The sequence below is a fragment of the Microcaecilia unicolor genome, chromosome 4, assembly GCF_901765095.1.
Source record: "Microcaecilia unicolor chromosome 4, aMicUni1.1, whole genome shotgun sequence".
In the NCBI taxonomy this organism is placed as follows: domain Eukaryota; kingdom Metazoa; phylum Chordata; class Amphibia; order Gymnophiona; family Siphonopidae; genus Microcaecilia; species Microcaecilia unicolor.
Genome location: NC_044034.1, coordinates 364,501,803 through 364,521,747, shown reverse-complemented (window position 1 = coordinate 364,521,747; position 19,945 = coordinate 364,501,803). Strand labels below are relative to the sequence as shown.

General features: G+C 42.2%; 1 protein-coding gene across 4 annotated transcripts in view; it reads left to right on the top strand.

Moving 5' to 3' along the window:
* Positions 1–19,945, top strand: part of CASK (calcium/calmodulin dependent serine protein kinase) — a 541,831-nt gene that overhangs the window by 400,193 nt on the left and 121,693 nt on the right. For all 4 annotated transcript variants that reach the window (XM_030202350.1, XM_030202349.1, XM_030202348.1 and 1 more), the window contains exons 14-16: positions 4,028–4,216; positions 11,110–11,188; positions 18,070–18,155. In XM_030202350.1, the coding sequence (XP_030058210.1) occupies positions 4,028–4,216; positions 11,110–11,188; positions 18,070–18,155 (354 nt within the window). The remainder of the gene's footprint in view (positions 1–4,027; positions 4,217–11,109; positions 11,189–18,069; positions 18,156–19,945) is intronic.

Genomic DNA, 19,945 nt, shown 5'->3' with positions numbered 1-19,945 from the left:
TGCACTACGAATGCTGGCTCCTCCCATGACCAAATGGCTTGGATTTGGTCGTTTCTGAGATGGGCGTCCTTAGTTTCCATTATCGCTGAAAACCAGGGACGACCATCTCTAAGGGCGACCTAAATGTTGAGATTTGGGTGTGCCCGACCATATTATCGAAATGAAAGATGGATGCATAATATGGGTTTTCCCGCCCCTTCGCGAGGACTTGGGCGCCCCATTCAATTATGCCCCTCAATATCAGCCAGCTCACCTTTATCCAAATGTTTGTTCACCCCTTCAAAAAAATGTAATAGATTGGTGAGGCAAGATTTCCCTTCACTAAATCCATGTTGGCATTGTCTCATTAATCCATACTTTTGAATATGCTCTGTAATTTTGTTCTTTATAATAGTCTCTACCATTTTTCCTTTCACTGACGTAAGCCTCACCGGTCTGTAATTTCCCAGATCTCCCCTGGAACCTTTTTTAAAAATCAGCGTTACATGGGCCACCCTCCAATCTTCCGGTACCACGCTCAATTTTAAGGATAAATTACATATTACTAACAATAGTTCCGCAAGTTCATTTTTCAGTTCTATCAGTACTCTGGGATGAATACCATCCGGTCCAGGAGATTTGCTACTTTTCAATTTGTCAAATTGCCCCATTACATCCTCTAGGTCTATAGAGATTTAGTTTCTCCGACTCGTCAACTTTGAATACCATTTCTGGCACCGGTATCTCTCCCAAATTTTCCTTGGTGCAAACCAAAGCAAAGAATTCATTTAATCTCTCCGCTACGGCTTTGTCTTCCCTGATCGCCCCTTTTACCCCTTGGTCATCTCGCGGTCCAACTGATTCTTTTGCTGGCTTTCTGCTTTTAATATACCTAAAAAAATGTTTACTATGTGTTTTTGCCTCCAACGCAATCTTTTTTACAAAGTCCCTCTGTTTCTTATTATTTTCAGTTGGTTCCTTCTTCCAGTTTCTGAATTCTGTCGTTTGGTCTTCTGTCCTTTTTTAATTTGCGGAATATATTTGGCCTGGGCTTCCAGGATGGTGTTTTTGAACAGCATCCAGGCCTGATGTAAATTTTTGACCCTCAAAGCTGTTCCTCTTAAGTTATTTTTTTTCACCGTTCTTCTCATTTTATCATAGCCTCCTTTTTTTAAGTTAAACGCTAATGTATTGAATTTCCTGTGTATACTTACTTCAAAGTTAATATCATATTTGATCATATGTTATCAGGCGACCCCAGCACCATTACCTCCCGCACCAGATCATGCACTCCACTAAGGACTAGGTCTTGAATTTTTCCTTCTCTCATCGGCTCCTATACCAGCTGCTCCATAAAGCAGTCCTTGATTTCGTCAAGAACTTTTACCTCCCTAGTATGCCCCAATGTTACATTTACCCAGTCAATATCAGGGTATTGTGTTGCCCAGTATGTTTGCTTCCCTAATTTCCTTTAACATTTCTACAGCCGTCTGTTCATCCTGGCGAGGTGGACGGTAGTACACTCTTATCACTATCCTTTTCCCCTTTACACGTGGAATTTCAATCATATTACTACGCTTTACCACCATGCTCTGTGTCTGTCCCAAGCATATTTTGACCATTGGGCTTCTAACTCATTCAAAACCAAGGCTGGGATCTGATAATATGAGGTTTCATATGCAATTCCTCTTAATTTTTTTCATCCTTTTTCTATTTTTCACAAGTTATTGCTGTGGCGATTCTTGACTGGGGGCATGCCTCAGATGTCCCTCTGGAATTCTTTAATGCCCCCTCCTCCCCCCCCCCCCCCCAATATACCAAATCATGAACTCATGGTAATTGATATTTTTATATACTGTAAGATAAATAGGATGATGACCTGATCATACTTTTGAAGTATAGAAAATCATTTAAAAGTATTGCCTATTGTACATAATCCAGCTCATAATCGAAAGTGATCGCCGGCCATTTCCCGACACAAATCGGGAGATGGCCGGCGATCTCGGAAAAGCGGTGAAATCAGTATAATCGAAAGCTGCTTTTTTTTTTTTTACATCACCGCTTTCCCGTCGCCTCGCCGGCAAAAGTTCAAAGGGGCGTGTCGGTGGCGAAGCGAAGGCGGGACATGGGTGGATATGGGCGTGGCTACCAGATAGCCGGCTTTCGCCGATAATGGAAACAAATACGGCGTTAAGCAGTATTTCACCGGGTTTACTTGGTCCTTTTACTTTCACGACCAAGCCTCAAAAAGGTGCCCAAACTGACCACATGACCACCGGAAGGAAGCGGAGATGACCTCCCTGTACTCCCCCAGTGGTCACTAACCCCCTCCCACCAAAAAAACCCACTTTAAACACTTTTGTTTCCAGCCTGTATGCCAGCCTCAAATGCCGTACCCACCTCCATGACAGCAGAATGTGTTCTGTCCTCCAACAGCCTTTTCCTGCTTGTGATGTGGCTCTGGGGTGAGTGTGACATGTTTTCTGTTATTTGCACTGCAGAGTCACATCAGCAATGCATTGTGGTGGGTGTAGGTATTGGTAGTTGGTAGGCTCTACTCCCCTGGTGCTTTCCCCCTGCTTACCGGGTCAGAGTGTGCCCTGTTTTGTTTCCTGTTGTAGTCCATGCAGTAGTGGCCATTTTTGTAACCCAGTTTTAGTTCCCTTTCCTGTCTTACCCACGTTAAAGAACGTAGTTCTTACCTTGAATGGTGCTGAAAGAGAGCATTGTTACACCATTGTGCCAGCTCTGACCTACTGCTAATATTAGTACCAGGAGACTCTTTGCCAGTGGGGCACAACCTCTGATCTGCAGTTAACTGTGAGTAAACGTGCTTATTTCAAGAAAGGACTTTTTCAGAGAGGTTAGTCTTCAGGTGTGAACTGGTGTGCCAAAGTTATACAGCAGCAATAAGTCCTAGAGGCTGTATGCAGGTCCCTGGAGCAGTTTTAGTGGGTGCAGTACATTTGTGGGTAGTGGGTTTTGGGGGGGGGGGGGGGGGGGTTGGGGGACTCAGCTCCCAAAGTAAGGGAGCTACGCACGTGGGAGCTTTTCTGAAGTCCACGCAGTGACCCCTAGGGAGCCCGGTTGGTGTCCTGCCATGTCAGGGGGGCCAGTGCACTAAAAATGCTGGCTCCTCCCATGGCCAAATGCCTTGGATTTGGCCGGGGTTTGAGATGACCGACATAACTTTCCATTATCGCTAAAAAACGAAGCCGCCCATCTCAAACCCCGGCCAAATCCAAGGCATTTGGCTGGCCGGAACCGTATTATCAAAACAAAAGATGGCCGGCCATCTTTTTCGAAAATACGGGTCTGGCCAGCTGTTTGCGACACCGCCAAAATACATCGCCGGCCATGTATTTCGCCGGCGCTGTTCGATTATTCCCCTCAATGGTATTTACATGTATATATATATTTTTTTCTGTCTTACAATAGGAAATACAAACAAATTTCACCTGGCTTTACATGAAGCATTAAAGGAATAATTTTCCTTAACATATTTTTTAAAAACTTTTTACCTCCAAATTAAAGAGTTGTGGCACTTATACATGTAAGTTGTAGAATGGCTCCCACTACACTATACTACAACATTTATATGTAGAAGGTGCAAAATCCTTGACTCCATATATGTTTTTTGAGCAATTCAACATGAATGCACCCTGATGCCACTGTCTTTGTGCATGTTTATTTTTGCAAAATGATTGCTCCTGCTGTGCTGTATGGCAAATATATATGTACTTCTGCATATCCTCATATGTATTTTACAAAAGACTGCATTCAGCAGAGCCTTTTGTGAAATACAAGAGGAGGCAAGCATGACCTGGATGTCCCAATTCCAACTTCAACAGCCTTTCTAAAATGGGCTTTAATCTCTCAGTAAACTGATTATATTTTCTGAATCTGTCAACATGTTCAATGTTTCTCTGTTCTTTTTATTAGTATGCTAACTTATTGCTGCAATGTAGAGCATGATACATAATTTTACTAGAATAAGAGCAGAGAGAAGGATGAAACAGTCTTTCTACATTTCTTGAAATTCTTTCAGGCCTTACTGCAAACGCATGATGTAGTGGCTCATGAAGTTTACAGTGACGAAGCGTTGAGAGTCACACCTCCTCCCACATCTCCATACCTAAACGGAGATTCTCCAGAAAGCGCCAACGGGGACATGGATATGGAGAACGTTACACGGGTCCGTCTGGTTCAATTCCAGAAAAACACAGATGAACCAATGGTATGTAAATAGCCACAGAGCATGCTTCTATTTGTCAGGAGATAACAGGAAGGTGTTTAAAAGTTTGTAGATGGACAAGTAGTTATTATGTCTTATTACTTTTGGAACTGAGTTCCACCATTTTATGCCCAAGTATGAAAAACCACAATTAAATATAGATTTGTACCTTATATTCTTACAGTTAAGAAAATGAAGGATGAGATCATCTGTAGCACCTATGGAACTTTGTAAGTCTATGTGCTTTGAAAATGAGCCCCTTTGTGTATCTGGTTGGGCTTCTTTGTATAATCATTCAGCGGCCACGGTACAGATTTTCCTGTGACCTTCGTGGTTTGGGACCTCAGACTACCTCACTCCACAACCCACTGCGCAACTCTCCCCCCCCCCCCCCCCCCCCCCCAAAGCAGATCATCCAGATGACCCAAAGAACTGAAGGCTGCAATGATCAGGGCAGACACGCTGACTGCTAGTGCTGACAGTGGGAACTAAAAACCTAAGCAGAAGGTGGAATCAGGAGAAGGCAAGATGAAAGAGAATGACAGCAACTGAGCAGGCAAGTGATGAATAATTGCAGGCAATCTAGCCTGGAATGGGAAGACCTAGCAGAAGATGTCCAAATGGAAGTAGCGGAGGCGTTTTCACTCAACTCCCAACAGAAGGTGCCTTTGAAATACCACCACAGACATATTAAAGATCATAAATTGGAGCTGGACTATGCAAAATATGCTGGGGAATGGGAGAAAGACTTGAACGCAGCAGTAACGACCGACGTGTTTAAAAATCATGTCCTGATCATCCATCGAACTTCTCTGCTGTCGGCGCACTGGGAGATGCAATATCGCTTTGCCCTCAGACTCCATGTTCCCCCACGGCGAGCGTTCCATATGGGAGCTTCCCCAGATGGGGCATGCCCCAAATGCGGGAGAGAGGGAGCGACTTTGGGACATATGTTCTGGCGCTGTGCACAGGTGGAGAAATTCTGGAAGAGCATTTTGGAACAGGTCTCTAAGCTGTGGGCCATAGTCTGGCGTTATTCTCCATTGCTGTTGTTTGGTAAACCTGAACTGAGCCCCCCGGTCCCAGGGGGATGCATAGCCTTTATAAAACGAGCTACAGTCATAGCAAAGGCAACTATTCTTACAGATTGGCTTTCTCCTGATGGTCCCTCAGCACAGAAGTGGAGAATGCAAATGGTGGCTTTGATGCGTTTGGAAAGACAGATGTGTCAGGGTAAATCTGAGCCGGTCTTACAGCAATTCTTAAAGAGATGGAGTCCATTCATACAGACATTGCCCCATGCTTCTAGGAGTCATCTGTTGAACCTCTAATACTAGTAGCTTTCAGGTCAACTAACTGAGTATATCCTAGAACTTGAGGAATAGGGGGAGGATAGGGAGGGATGGGTGGGTAGTCAAGGAAGGGTAGGGGAATAGATGGATACACAGGGGTTAAGGGGTTATAATATGGTCTCATGAGGAATGTATAATGAAAATATGTGGACCCAGTGGTATATGACTGCTAATTATTGTACGTTCTGAAAGAACATATGTTGTTTCTGTTAATGACAATAAAAAACGATTTAAATATAGTTGCAGGCAAAAGGAACTGAGGGATATGACTTTTTAAAAATCTGAAAGCAGAAATGACTGTGGCGAACAAGCTAACTACAGGTGCGGAGAAAAAAAAAATAAAAACCCGTACTGGAGGTGGATTCAGGAGGAGGCAAGATGAACATGAATGGCAGTGGCTGAGAGAGTAGCAAAAGGTCAGAATGGCTAATAAAGCAAGTTAAAAAATAAAAAGGGCAGAGGGACGCAATCATATACAAAAAATAATAATAATACAAAAAATGTAATAATAGATTAAAAAAATATTTAAAGAAACCAACACACATACAGAGGAGGCAGACTCAACTGCATGAACTGTAAACCCATATATACTCAGCCTTACCATCAAATACTGCCACCACAAAACTAGAGGAAAAATAAATACTCCATCAACAACATCTCTGCCTTTAATACTCCATCAACAACATCTCTGGCTGTAATAGGCCTCCAACTGGTCAGACTACTCAAGGAGGAAATGGACAGTCCCAGCTCCAGTAGATGGGAAAATATGGGAAAAGGATAAATAAATGCTCTTGGATCAACTGTAGTAGTACTGAGGACTCAAACCTCCCACATGATAGTCTTGGAAAAAAGTGGAACTACACCATCACCATGATTAATTCTGGAGCTTTGGTGTGTTTTGTGGACCTCAGGTTTGCCCAACAACATGCGATGATGTTGACGATAGAGATTATCAATTGCACTCTCTTGTCAAGATCTGGTGACTCTAGAATTTGAGCTACTGATAATGACAAGAGTGATCACCAGGAAATGATGCACTTTGATCTTATCCATGCCTCTCACTTTGTAGTCATTCTAAGATTGCTGTGGTTGGAAAATCATAATCCATATGCACAACAAAAAATGTAGCCGAGGACCTATATTTCCATCTTCTGTCAGCAGAATTGTATGCCAAATTTAGAGCAGAAGGATGGTGATCAGAAGAAAATGACCAGAAGTTCAGATTTTATTTGGCAACCGGTATGGAATTTGGAGAATTATCTGAGAAGTATCCAGCATTTTGGGAACTAATCAGCAAAGCGGCTACAAATACATTACCTTCTCAGAGATCTCAGAACTGCTCAATGGACTTGCAGCCAGGGGCAGAGATCCCATTTGAGAGAATTTACTCCATGTATGAAGCAAAGTTAAAGGCATTGTAAAGAAGGCACCAACATTTATTTGCATATTCATATATAAATGCTTAGTATATTACCATATATGTGCATGTGTGTATATATAAGCCTGTATATGCCAGAATTCTGCTTAAGCACTATTCTGAAAATAGGTGTATATCATACATGGCACATATTTGATAGGTTGCCATTCATGTGAATGGAATCTGGGCAGAGCATGGGCAGGACTAAAATGTACACATGTGTATATCTTATAGTATTCTATAAGATATACACATATCTCCAGCACTTAGATGTGGTCAGTTAATGCTGTTCGGTGAGTTCCGATAGCCTAGGGGCTGGAAACAACAGTCATCTTTATCTATGGCATCCACCACGCTGACAGGTTTCAGGAGAAAGAACCAGGTTCAGGAATAAAACCCAAACTCCATGCAACAAAACAACTGGGGGAGTTCACTACGTTTTGCACCATGGACAGGGTGCAGAGGCGAGATCTATGCTGTTGCTTTTTGATTAATGGAGACTACTGTATTTGTTCCTAGGACCTAATGTATGAAGGGTTTTTTTTTTCTCCCAATACATAGAATGGCCTGGGTGAAAAAAATAAGGACTGGGGAGAGTTTATTTTGTCTGTGTCTGATCTATGCCTTGGCCTCAGAAACAGGCCTTCCTTACTAGTAAATAGATAAAAAAATATTTAAAGAAACCAACACACACAGAGGAGGCAGACTCAACTGCATGAACTGTAAACCCATATATACTCAGCCTCACCATCAAATACTGCCACCACAAAACAAGCATCGAAATATAAAATATTTTTTTAAAATAGGAAAGACACCAGGGAATGAACTGGCTCCCATCGACGACATCGCAAAATGAACAAAAGCATCACCTGAGCAAACCATTGTGACCTCACTCAAAATCATAATACTAATAATACACCTACTCCTCAGAATCAGCACCCACTCTCTTCTACATGGGGAGAAGAAGACAATCCCTATATTCACACGTACCAGAAGGAGACTGGAAAAACACATAGGAGATGAAGCAATATACACCAAACACAACCTGTCTGACTTCACCAGGAGAAACACCCCATCAGAGAACCAATGTAATAGGGGAAACAGGAGATACCGGAACAAACATAAAGACTGCAACCAAAGACAACTTAAGGTACACTGGAACCCTTGCGTGAGGAAAGCTATTTACCCATCCCCGTAGGCTACATTAACGCATGATCGGTACTAAACAAGACAAAAATTATTAAAGCCTGGATTGAAGAAGAAAAATTAGGGTTAATCTTTATCATAGAAATCTGACTACGCTCTAAAGATGCCCTACAGGTTACAAAATATTACATTTTTTTTTTTGTTACATTTGTACCCCGCACTTTCCCACTCATGGCAGGCTCAATGCGGCTTACATGGGGCAATGGAGGGTTAAGTGACTTGCCGAGAGTCACAAGGAGCTGCCTGTGCCTGAAGTGGGAATTGAACTCAGTTCCTCAGTTCCCCAGGACCAAAGTCCACCACCCTAACCACTAGGCCACTCCTCATCCTACCAGAGATAAGAAAAGGGGTGGAGGAATGAAAGTAATATACAAATCCTTTTTCAAAACAGAGACAGTATCAGAACTTACAGCTCCACGGCTAGAAATAGCCAGTCTCAAAATAACAGATAAAACACTAATAAGTGGTCTTTGCGTTCTTCTATTCTACAGGCCACCAGATATCTCAGAGACTTGGTGGAAAGAGGACAATCAATGGGACATTGTGTTAACAGGGTACAAATTGTATCGCAATGATAGGATCAAATTGGGAGGGGGTGGTTGCGCTATATGTTAAAGAGGGAATTGAGTCAAATAAAATTAACATTCCACATGACACAGATAGCAAAGTGGAATCATTATGGATAGAAATTCCGTGAGTGAAGGGAAGGATTATTCTTGTAGGGCTGTACTTCCATCCACCGGGACAGAACAAACAGATGAAGAAATGTTTACAGAGATTAGGAAAGTGGCAAATTGGGCAACCCTATAATAATGGGTGATTTCAATTACCCCAATATTGACTGTATAAATGTTACATCAGGGAGATAAAATTTCTAGATGTAATAAAAGACTGCTTCTTGGAGCAGCTGGTCCAGGAACAGACGAGGGGGAGCCATTTTGGATCTGGTCCTTGGTGGCATGCAAGACATAGTGCAAAAGGTGGCAATGTTGGTTCCCCTGGGGAACAGTGATCATAACATAGTCAAGTTTGAGCTACTATCCGGGATGAACCTGCAAAGGAAATCTACTGTAGCTGCATTTAGTTTTCCGCCAAAACACAGTCCCGTGTCGGGTCCATTTTATGTAAATTGCTTTTCCAATAAACAATTCATTTTCATCCATTTTCTGGCTACTGGAGGGTCATTTGGTTCACCTGTACTCTTTTGTTTCCCTGATTAAATCACCCATCCAATTTCTGTCCCCTGCTTTGGGATTGGCTAAAGGCTGCAACCAGCAGAATCTGTCAAAATAGAGATTGGATTTGGGAATACTCTGCCCTCGGATGAGCACTTCACTGTTTGACATGACTCTCCCTAATTGAAGATATATCTGGTTTTGCTGAATTTTACTAATCAAATCATTAAAAATACATCCACTTCATCTAACATTCATTTCATGAACTTCAATGTCCAGAAGAATCATTTTTGTTAACTTTTAGATTATTAAAAAAAAACATACAATGTATTTCTGAACAGAGCATGTACTATCAGCCAGTGGCGTAGGAAGGGAGGGGCGGTCCACCCCGGGTGCACGCGCTCAGGGGGGTCCTGGCCCCGCTGCTTCCCTGCTCCCTCTGCCCCGGAACAGGTTACTTCCTGTTCCGGGGCAGAGAGAGCAGGGAACCAGCGGGGCCGACGCAGCTCCTAGTGACGTGCACTCGGGGCGGATCGGCCCTCCCGCAGGTGAGAATGCGGTCCGGGGGGGGGGGGTCGCGCCGTGCTGCACCCGGGGGGGTGCGCGCAGCGGCGACCCGCCCCGGGTGCCATTAGCCCTCGCTACGGCACTGCTATCAGCATTGTTCCCTGACGCCCCAATGCTCAAAGTTCAGGTACTGTTCCAAATAGCGTTGGAACAATGCAGAAGAACAGCGCCCTAATGCTCAACACTAATGAGATGCAAATATAGGCATTGAGCATTAGGGAGTTTGGCAGGAGGATTGTGCTTTGGCGCATGTACAGAAGAGTTCCTTAGTGAGCCTGGTAAAACCCGAACGTGAAGCACACATTGGTGTCTGTTTTCTGCAGCCTAAATACAAGCATTTTTCATTTTTTTATTGGCTTGTGTCCTTGTATTTAGACCAGGGGTTCTCAACCCAGTCCTCGGGACACACCTAGCCAGTCAGAATTTCAGGATACCCACAATGAGTATGCATGAGAGATTTGCATACAGTGGAAGAAGTGCATTCAAATTTATATCATGCATATTCATTGTGAATATCTTACACACCTGACTGTCTAGGTGTGTCCCAAGGATTGGGTTGAGAACCCCTGATTTAGATGCAGGAAACAGACATCAAGTGTGCTTTTGCTTGGGTCTGCTGTTTCTCACAGCCAGCACTTAAGGGCTTGCACAGGCTTTCTTCTGCTTCCAAAAGCAATCAAACCCAGCAGATTTTGCAGAGAGAATCATGAGAAATCCTCCCTTCCAACAGCTTAACGCCTGCTCTGACCTGTTGTTATTTTTTGCAGCGGTAAGGCAGTTTTGTGTCAGGCACTCTTCTGAGCATTGGGGAGGAATACAAAATGACCTCATTAACATGAGCTTGACTACATTAGCATGTTGCTTGTGCTGGCCGTTTGCAATCTCATTTGTTCCCACTCTCCGAGCCTCTGAACATTCTGCGCAAGTAAATGTGGGCGCTGTTATGGCACTAATAGCCTCTAGCACCCACATTTACTTTTGAGCTTTGGGACCTGAGTTAGAGGCCTGGGAAGGACTCTATCAACACAGGGCATTAGAGAAGGCTTAGTGCATATACGTAGTTTGTCCAAGAAAATGATAATGAAGTGCATGTCTTACTAACTGTGCATTAAAAGAATTCAAAAATGCATTAAGAAAAAAAATCTTGTATATGTGTGTAAAATCCATTTATTTTTGCAGGGCATTACTTTAAAAATGAATGAGTTGAACCATTGCATTGTGGCGAGGATTATGCATGGAGGGATGATTCACAGGCAAGGTAACACCGTGCAAACTTCTTTATTCAGTAATTTTGTTTTTTTTTCTTTTTTGCTCTTTTCTCCACTGAGTAAAACTACAGTATATCTAGTATATCTTATCCTGCTGAATCACTTATCAGTGAGCAATTTTCCATATCTCTCAACCTGCTGACATGCTGATTAGCATTTGTCATAATCTTTTGATCCAGAACTTGGTAATAATTATTTACAATGTCATTCAACTCATTGTGTCACAGCCAGTGGCGTTCCTAGGGGGGCTGACACCCGGGGCGGATCGCTGATGCGCCCCGCCCCCTCCCCCCCCCCCCCCCCGGGTGCACGCCACTGGGGGAGGGGGTGCCGCGTGCCCGTCCGCTTCGTTCATTTCCATGCTCCCTCTGCCCCGGAACAGGAAGTAACCTGTTTCAGGGCAGAGGGAGCACAGAACGAACGTAGCAGACAGGCGCGCTGCACCCCCCCCCCCCAGCGGCGTGCACCCAGGGCGGACCGCACCCACCGCCCCCCCCCCCCCCTTGGTACACCACTGGTCACAGCTGAGTAGATGTATGATGTCAGAATGTATGTGTATCAATCTAATCAGTTACTAATTAGCAGGAATTTGTGGCTTCCAGTATTTAGTTTGTTTATTCAAATATTTGAGTTATATCACTAGGTCAATGGACATAACTAGTATAAGAAATCTCCACCAAGCTAATAGAATCTTACATAAGCAAACAATTCTTGAAATGTCTAGATCAGTGGTTCCCAAACCTGATCCTGGAGGCACCCCAACGAGTCAGGTTTTCGGAATACCTACAATGAACATTAATGAGAGAGATTTGCATGCACTGACTCCACTGCATGCAGATCTATCTCATGAATAATCATTGTGGGTATCCTAAAAACTTGACTGCCTGAGATGCCTCCAGGACCTGGTTTGGGAACCACTGACCTAGATGATCACTCATACCTCCTTCCCATCCAATTAGGCTTCAGAACAGCCCATAGCATGGAAACTGTATTGTTAATCCTAACTTTGTATGTCAGATCTCAGTTATCACTGGGTAAGTAAACCATACTGCTGTAATTTGACATTTCTGCAGCCTTCGGACAACGATCTTTTATTAGAAAAGTTGAGTGAAATCGTGCAGTCAGAAACAGTATTCAACTGGTTCCAAGACTTCCTAGTTAATAGGAGCTACTCTGTCCATAAAAATAACAAGCTGTCTCAATTCTGGGCGCCACCTTATGGGGTACCTTAGGGCTCCCCACTCCTCTTTAACGTTTTAATGTCATCTCTTGGAAACATCAGGTTGTTGAAAGACGAACTCCTAATATCATATGCATATGACATCTTCATGTTGATACCAGTTTGTAGCAGTCTGGCAGACACTACTTCTTCACTGTCAAACTGCTTGGAACACAGTCAACACTTGGCCACCAAGACCAAACTGAAGCTGATCTTGAATAAAACCAAACTACCAAGTAGATTAACCTTACCTACAGGCTTATCTTTACTGGTGGAGAAAAAATCAAAAATGAGTGATTCTGGATTCCATACTATTCTTCAAACCACAAATCAATCATTTACGACAAAAGACATTCTACAAGCTCAAACAGCTCAAATTGATCAGATCCTACTTTGACTAATCTTCTTTCGCCTTGCTAGTTCAATCACTTGTTCTCTCTCACACAGATTACTGTAATCCTCTGTACTTAGGCCTACCCACAAATTTGATGTCCAAACTCCAACTTATACAGAACACTTTGGCCAGGCTGATCTTCAGATTACGAAAATTTAACCAAGTCACACCCTGATTGAAACTACTACACTGGCTTCCAACCCGAAAGAGTGCAATTCACAGCTACTCGTCTATTTTTTTCAAATCGTATGGATCAACATTAGCATTGCTGACCGACATCTTTCACGGCTTTCTATTCGGGCACTCCACTCGACTACAACACCTCCTGAAACTCAGTACTCCAAGTGCAAAAAATGTTCACTTCAAATACTTTAATGATTTATTCTCCTTCAAGATCATTTCCTATGGAATTCCATACCTACCTCAATCTGTCTAGAACTCTCTTATCTTACCTTTAGAAAAAAACTGAAAACCTACTTATTCGACAATTAACAACCAATAAGAAACCATGTAGCAGCCTACCTGGGACAGTTTGAAAATACTCGGTGTCATACTCGATCGCAACCTTACCCTCGAGAGCCAAGTAAACTCTGTAACAAAGAAAATGTTCTATGCAATGTGGAAGCTCAAACGATTAAAACCTTTCTTCCCAAGAGCAGCTTTTCGATACCTAATACAATCAATGGTCCTAAACCATGCAGATTATTGCAATGGAATCTACGTGGGATGCAAAGAACAACTCATTAAAAAAAACTCCAGACCGCCCAAAATACAGCAGCCAGGTTGATATTCAGCAAAACACGCTTCGAAAGTGCTAAACCCTCCGAGAAAAGCTGAATTGGCTTCCAATCAAAGAACGGATCATCTTCAAAATCTGCACCTTAGTCCACAAAATCATGTACGGCGTAGTCCCAGGATACATGACAGACCTTATAGACTTACCAATAAGAAACAGAATCAGATCATCACGATCATACCTAAACCTACACTACCCAAATTGCAAAGGACTGAAATACAAAACAACCTACTCAGCCGGCTTCTCCTACATAAGCGCACAACTATGGAATGGCCTCCCAAAAGCTGTGAAAACAATCCACGACCACTTGAACTTCAGGAAATCACTAAAAACCAACCTCTTCAAAAAGGCTTACCCCAACGATCCTATGTAAACCTCTTCACCTACCAACACAGCATGACTATGATCAAACAGGACATCACGCAATCTTCATCCATTCCAACCCTCCACTTATACCTCATACGATCACTATACAACTTTGTATTTGTTATCCACCGACTAGGCAAACGCCTTTGACGGTACCATGTAAGCCACATTGAGCCTGCAAATAGGTGGGGAAAATGTGGGGTACAAATGTAATAAATAAATCCTTTCCTTTCTGAGCACTGTGCCAAAACCCTTGTCCACACTATTATCACCTCTCGCTTAGGCTATTGCAACTTGCTTCTCACAGGTCTCCCACTAAGCCATCTGTCTCCCCTTCAGAATTCTGTTGCACGACTTATATTCCGCCACTGTCGCTATGCTCATATTAGCTCTCTCCTCAAGTCACTTCATTGGCTCCCTATCTGTTTGCACATACAGTTCAAACTCCTCTTATTGGACTTACAAGTGCACTTACTCTGCAGCTCCTCAGTACCTCTCCACTCATTGGGTAAATCTCTCTTAGTGTACCCTACTCCTTCACTGCCAACTCCAGGCTCCGTTCCTTTTATCTTGCTGAACCATATGCCTGGAATAGACTTCCTGAGTCAGTATGTCAATCTCCATCTCTGGCTGTCTTCAAATCTAGGCTAAAAGCCCAACTTTTTGATGCTGCTTTTTACTCCCAAACCCATATTCACTTATACAGTTCCCATGTATGCTTTATGATTCCCACCTTAGCAATTCCCTTGTTCCTTATTTGTCCTGTTTGTCTGTCCTGATTAGATTGTAAGCTGTTTCGAGCAGGGACTGGCTCTTCTTGTTCAAGTGTACTGTGCTGTGTACTTCTAGTAGTGCTATAGAAATGATAAGTAGTAGTTTATTCCAAGGACCTCCACCAAGAGAGTTGGTCCATAAGGAAACCTAATAAAGACTTTAAGTGGTTTAAACATTTTTTCTCTTTACTTTTGTCTGTATATAGTTAATGTTGAAAATACTCAAACCACCACCAGGGAAGGAATAAAATTTCAAAGAAGAAAAAAGATCTCACACAGCTGCAGCAATCACAGAAAACACTCTGCTCATTTTAGCGGTTCTTCTGCCCCCTGTGCAAAAAGTAATCATGGATCAAAAACCCCCTTAAAAGATTTTGTAATAAGTTTTAAAGTTTTGTGTTTCATATTATGAAGACAAGAAATAAAGAAGTGAATATTCAGAAACATGTTCCACGAAATGTTAGACCTAGCTCAGATTCATTTTGTCCTAACATGTAGATTACTCAGATATGGTCAATTTTTTATTTTATTTTTTTTATTTTTTTTAGCTGCATCAATTATTTGGTACTGATTATTATGTATGTCCCTAGTCATGTGTGAACACATTCATGTTTGAGAGTACAGTTATGATAAACTCTATATAGTATCTGGTATATATTGCAAGACTGAAACTGGAAGCACTTACTAGAAATTTAAATAAAAACTAATTGTTAAGAGTCATTCTAGTGAGTGAATGGTAGTACTTAACTCTGCACTAGTTCGTTTCCTAGGTCAGGTCTTCCATTCCCTTGTCTAGCCAGGATACAGGAAACTGTGGAAGCAGCATTCAAAGCCCTTTGAGGGTGACTCTGGGCAAGTCACTTAACCCTCCATTGCCCCATGTAAGCCGCATTGAGCCCGCCATGAGTGGGAAAGCGCGGGGTACAAATGTAACAAAAAAAAATGCCAGTCTTTGTGCAATGAGCTAACACCTACAGGGCTTAGCAAGGAATCTGGTCAATAATTGTTACTGCAGTGACTGCACTCAGTGAGCTGGAAGAGAATGTGAAATATGTAGAAGAAATGATTAGTTGTGGATGAAGGCTTATGGCACTGTCTCTCAAAAGGAGGCTAGTTCTGATTGAGCTAGAAAACCAAAGGACTAAGAGAAGTGCTAGGGAAAAATTCATTAAACAGTACAAATTTGGAAAGCATTTGTTGATATTGGGTTGTTGAAAGTTAATGGTTTAGTAAGATAGAATAGTATGGCAAAGAGGGACTATAGGAGCCAATCATGGTGCCCAACTTACTTTCTTCAACTTGCCAAGAGATCCTCTTTGCTTATTTTAAACTTTTTCAAATTCTGTTATACTTTTTGCCTCTACCTTTTCACTGAGTCTTTTCCTCACTGGAGCTTTGTATAAAAGCATCTTGTTTTGAAACATCATTTTGACTGAAAGGTTTGCTGTGTATGCATTATTTATACTATTCAGGTATTTGAGTTTCTCTACCCTGTCCTCCCCTGTTGGGTAGGATTTGTTGATATCTTGGATTGATGACCCAAGATTTAATGGTTTTATAATAGTTATGTAGAAACATAGTTCTCATTATTCTGCTGCAGCATCTCCTACACAGATAAATGCAACTGACCAGATAAGGCTGCTGAAAATCTATCCAGGTAGTACCTGGGCAAAGCTGGGAGGTGCCCAGCGACTGGTGGTATTCAGTGCTGGAATTCAAATAACAGGAGAAGAAAAAGACCTGTCCTAAGTTATTCAGGTGAATCCTGAGTTACTGCGTTGAATATCGCTGTTACTAGAATAATCATGGCTATACCCGTTATGTCAAGATATTCAATAACAGTATCAGGATGGCAATTTGATCTGAATATACAAGTATAACTTCAATCATAGTGCCTGGCAATTAAATTAAATACCAACGCAGAGTTTGAATTTTGACCCAATAGAAAGTAATGGCAGATAAAGTCCATACAGCCTATGCAGTCTGCCCATCAAGACCAACTACTAAATTGTACAATACTTTTCTTCTCCCTCAGATATCTTCTGTACTTGCCCCATGCTTGAAATTGCAAATCTATAAACTTTATGAATTACTGTACTTCAGAAGACATTTCCTAGTTGATTTTCCTTTTAAATAGCACCTTCAAGGTCTGTGTAATGAGTGTTTTGTTTTGAGTGATATCTCAGGGAGTATTTAAACTGTATTGTCCTGAGTCACTCCTTGTGAGAAAAAGCACTTTGCTTGAAACAACACTGGCAAGCATTTTTCCAGAATGGATGATATTTGGGTTTTTGTTGGTTTTAATCTCCACCAGTAAACAAAGGAAATTACTTTTACTTGGTCTTCTGGTTCTTGGTGTGTGGAAGAGTGACCTAGTGGTAAGAGCAGCAGACTGAGAAACAGGGAAGCCAGGGTTCAAATCTTAATTCTCCCACTGGCACACATTGTGACCTTGATTGTAAGTCATCTGGAGCAGGGAAAATACCTACTGTGCCCAAATATAACTCACATTGAGAGCTTAGATTTTGAAAACTGTTTAAGTAAATTCAGGACCAACCCTACCACTAGGTAGACAAGGTGTCCACCTAAGGTGGCAGGTTTCGGGGGGACAAAGACAGCAAAAGGGTTTCCTTTTAAAGCTACTGTCAGTGGCAAATCTTTGAGAATCTGCACATGCATATTCAAGGCCTGACATCCTAACCTCTCAAAGAGGACTTTGGAGGGATGGCCTCAGCTTGGCTCCAGCAGTGGTGGAAGGGGAAAGATGCTGGACACTGGGAAGCAATGATGCTGGACACCTGCAGGACAGCAAAGGAAGGAGAGAGATGCTGACACCTGATGGGCAAGAAAAGGAGAGAGATGCTGGACTTCTAGGGGAGAGGGTAGATAAAGGAAGGGGAGATGCAGAATTATGGGTAGGGAGGGGTGAGAGCATATGTTTAATGGTTTGCCTGGGGTATCAGATATCCTTAGGCTAGCCCTGATTAAATTTTTAAAATTATTGTTTGAACTTTTTGGTCAGGTAGTACCAAAAATATTCATCTTTTGCCAACGTCATTTAGTAGAATGAGGTTTTTTGAAGTATGGAGGTAGGTACTACAGTTTATTCCTTTCTGAAAACCAGAAGGTTGGCATCACTGTTGTATTTTAATTCTGTGAATACCATAGAAGAAATATTTTATTGTTCCAAAAATAGTTTTTTTTAATATTTTTTTTTTCAGTCTCCTCTCAATTTTTTGCCTCTGTTGTTATTATAACCATTGTTTTAATGATCTGTTGTATGTTTCTCATTTTATATATGAATACTTTTATTAACTCTACAGGAACACTCCATGTAGGTGATGAAATCAGAGAAATAAATGGAATTAGTGTAGCAAACCAGACAGTGGAACAACTACAAAAGATGCTAGTAAGTGTATGATTGTTACTTTTTTGTCTTTCCCATGCTTAAAAGTATCCCCAAGAAGAGCCAACTGGCTTGGAGGTTATACCAGCCAAAAGCTGGAAGCTTGCTCAAAAGCACTAAACTCCTCCCCAAATTCCTCAAGCACATATTGTAATTGTGTTTTGATAAAAGCATGCCAGAGTGTTTCATAAGTTTCTATCCCATGCCAGGAAGAATTAGTGAGGATTTCAGAGTTTAGCACAATTTAACAAGTGACTCGTGCCTGTTGGATTCAGTGTGGCTTATTCTGGCTCTGAAAGGTGCAAAATGTAGCCCTAATCATGTGAGCTGAGAACAGAAGGGAACATAAGCAAAGGGATCCTGGGGAATAGAAAAGCAGCATTATTCCAGGTCCTATCCTTTGCCCCTTCCCCACCATCTGTCTTTGCTTCAGTGATGTTTCTAATGAGGTACAGGGATTAAATTTAACTTTTCCTGTCTTCTGTTTCTTTCCATGTATAATTTTATAGTTATTTTAAAGGTACATTAACTGGCATTATTTTTCTATATTCATAGACACAAATTTATTTTATTTAGTTAGTTATGCTTTCTTGTATCCCACTGTTATCCAGAAACAAGTTTTGGTTCAAAGTGGCTTACAATTTACATCTTAGGTGAGATTACAATGGTATTTAACAGTTATGACATCGAGAGGGCATCGATAGTTTATGAAGTTATCTATAGAATCTTTGAAGAGGAAGAACGATAGTTTTTGTAGTTTGAAGATATTTGAAGAGGTAGGACCGGCGGTAGCTTATGTAGTTAGTTATAGAATGTTTTGAAGAGGTAGGTTTTCATTTCTTTCCTGAATAGTTCCGATGATTCTTAGAAAGCAAGATTACTTACCAGGTAGTGGGGTGGGGAGGGTTTCTCCATGAACAGCAGGGGGATGCTGATACAGGCATGGGTGACATCTTCCATAGTAGCTCCCACATCAGGCTGCAGGTCTCTTCTCAAAACTCGGGTAAATCGATGCAAAGTCCTCCTGAGCAGCGCTTTTTGTCTAGGAAAAAAGGTGCTGGTACACATGCAGAGCCAACCTTAGGGAGCCCGGTAACCATGGATTTTTTTTCAGTCTGTACAATGTATGCCACTATGTGGCCCAGAGTTGCACTATCTGGAAGACAGCTGCCTCTGAATCTAAGGGTCACAGGTTCAAGGCTGACTGGTACACCAACGGGGAAAAAAAAGAAACAAGCTGGGAGATTTTGAGTGAGAAATGTAATAGGGTGGGTAGGACACTTTTGGAAGGCAGAAGAAAAGAAGCACTGCTTCTGAGCATGCTTGGGTGTTCTGGACTAGCAACTGCTTCCTCTCAGTCAGGGAATCATGAAGTGGAGGATAGTGTGGTTGCATTCCCCTTCTGCAGAAAACCCGTATTACAGGTAATCAATCTTGCCTTTTCCATGGGCAGTTGGGGGATATGCCACCACACACAAGTAGGCTGCATTGGCTTTTAATACTGCTGTGAAATCTATTTTTAATCTGGGTGAATGAAGATACAATAAATTCTTAAAGCAAAAGGGTGTGAGAGTGCAGGTGAAAGGGGATCCGGGAAGGCATGAAGAAAGGGGGGTACAGAGAGCCGGGGAATCCCAACAGGGCAGATTTCATGTGCACAACACCCACATCCAGAAAGCTGGGCTACCGGAGGCAGAGAGGTTGGCTGGGTTAAGGAAGAAGGGGAGGAACTACCAGTCCCAGAATCCTTCTCTTCCCCACCTGGCTGTGCAAGAGTTAGGGGAGGAGATAGA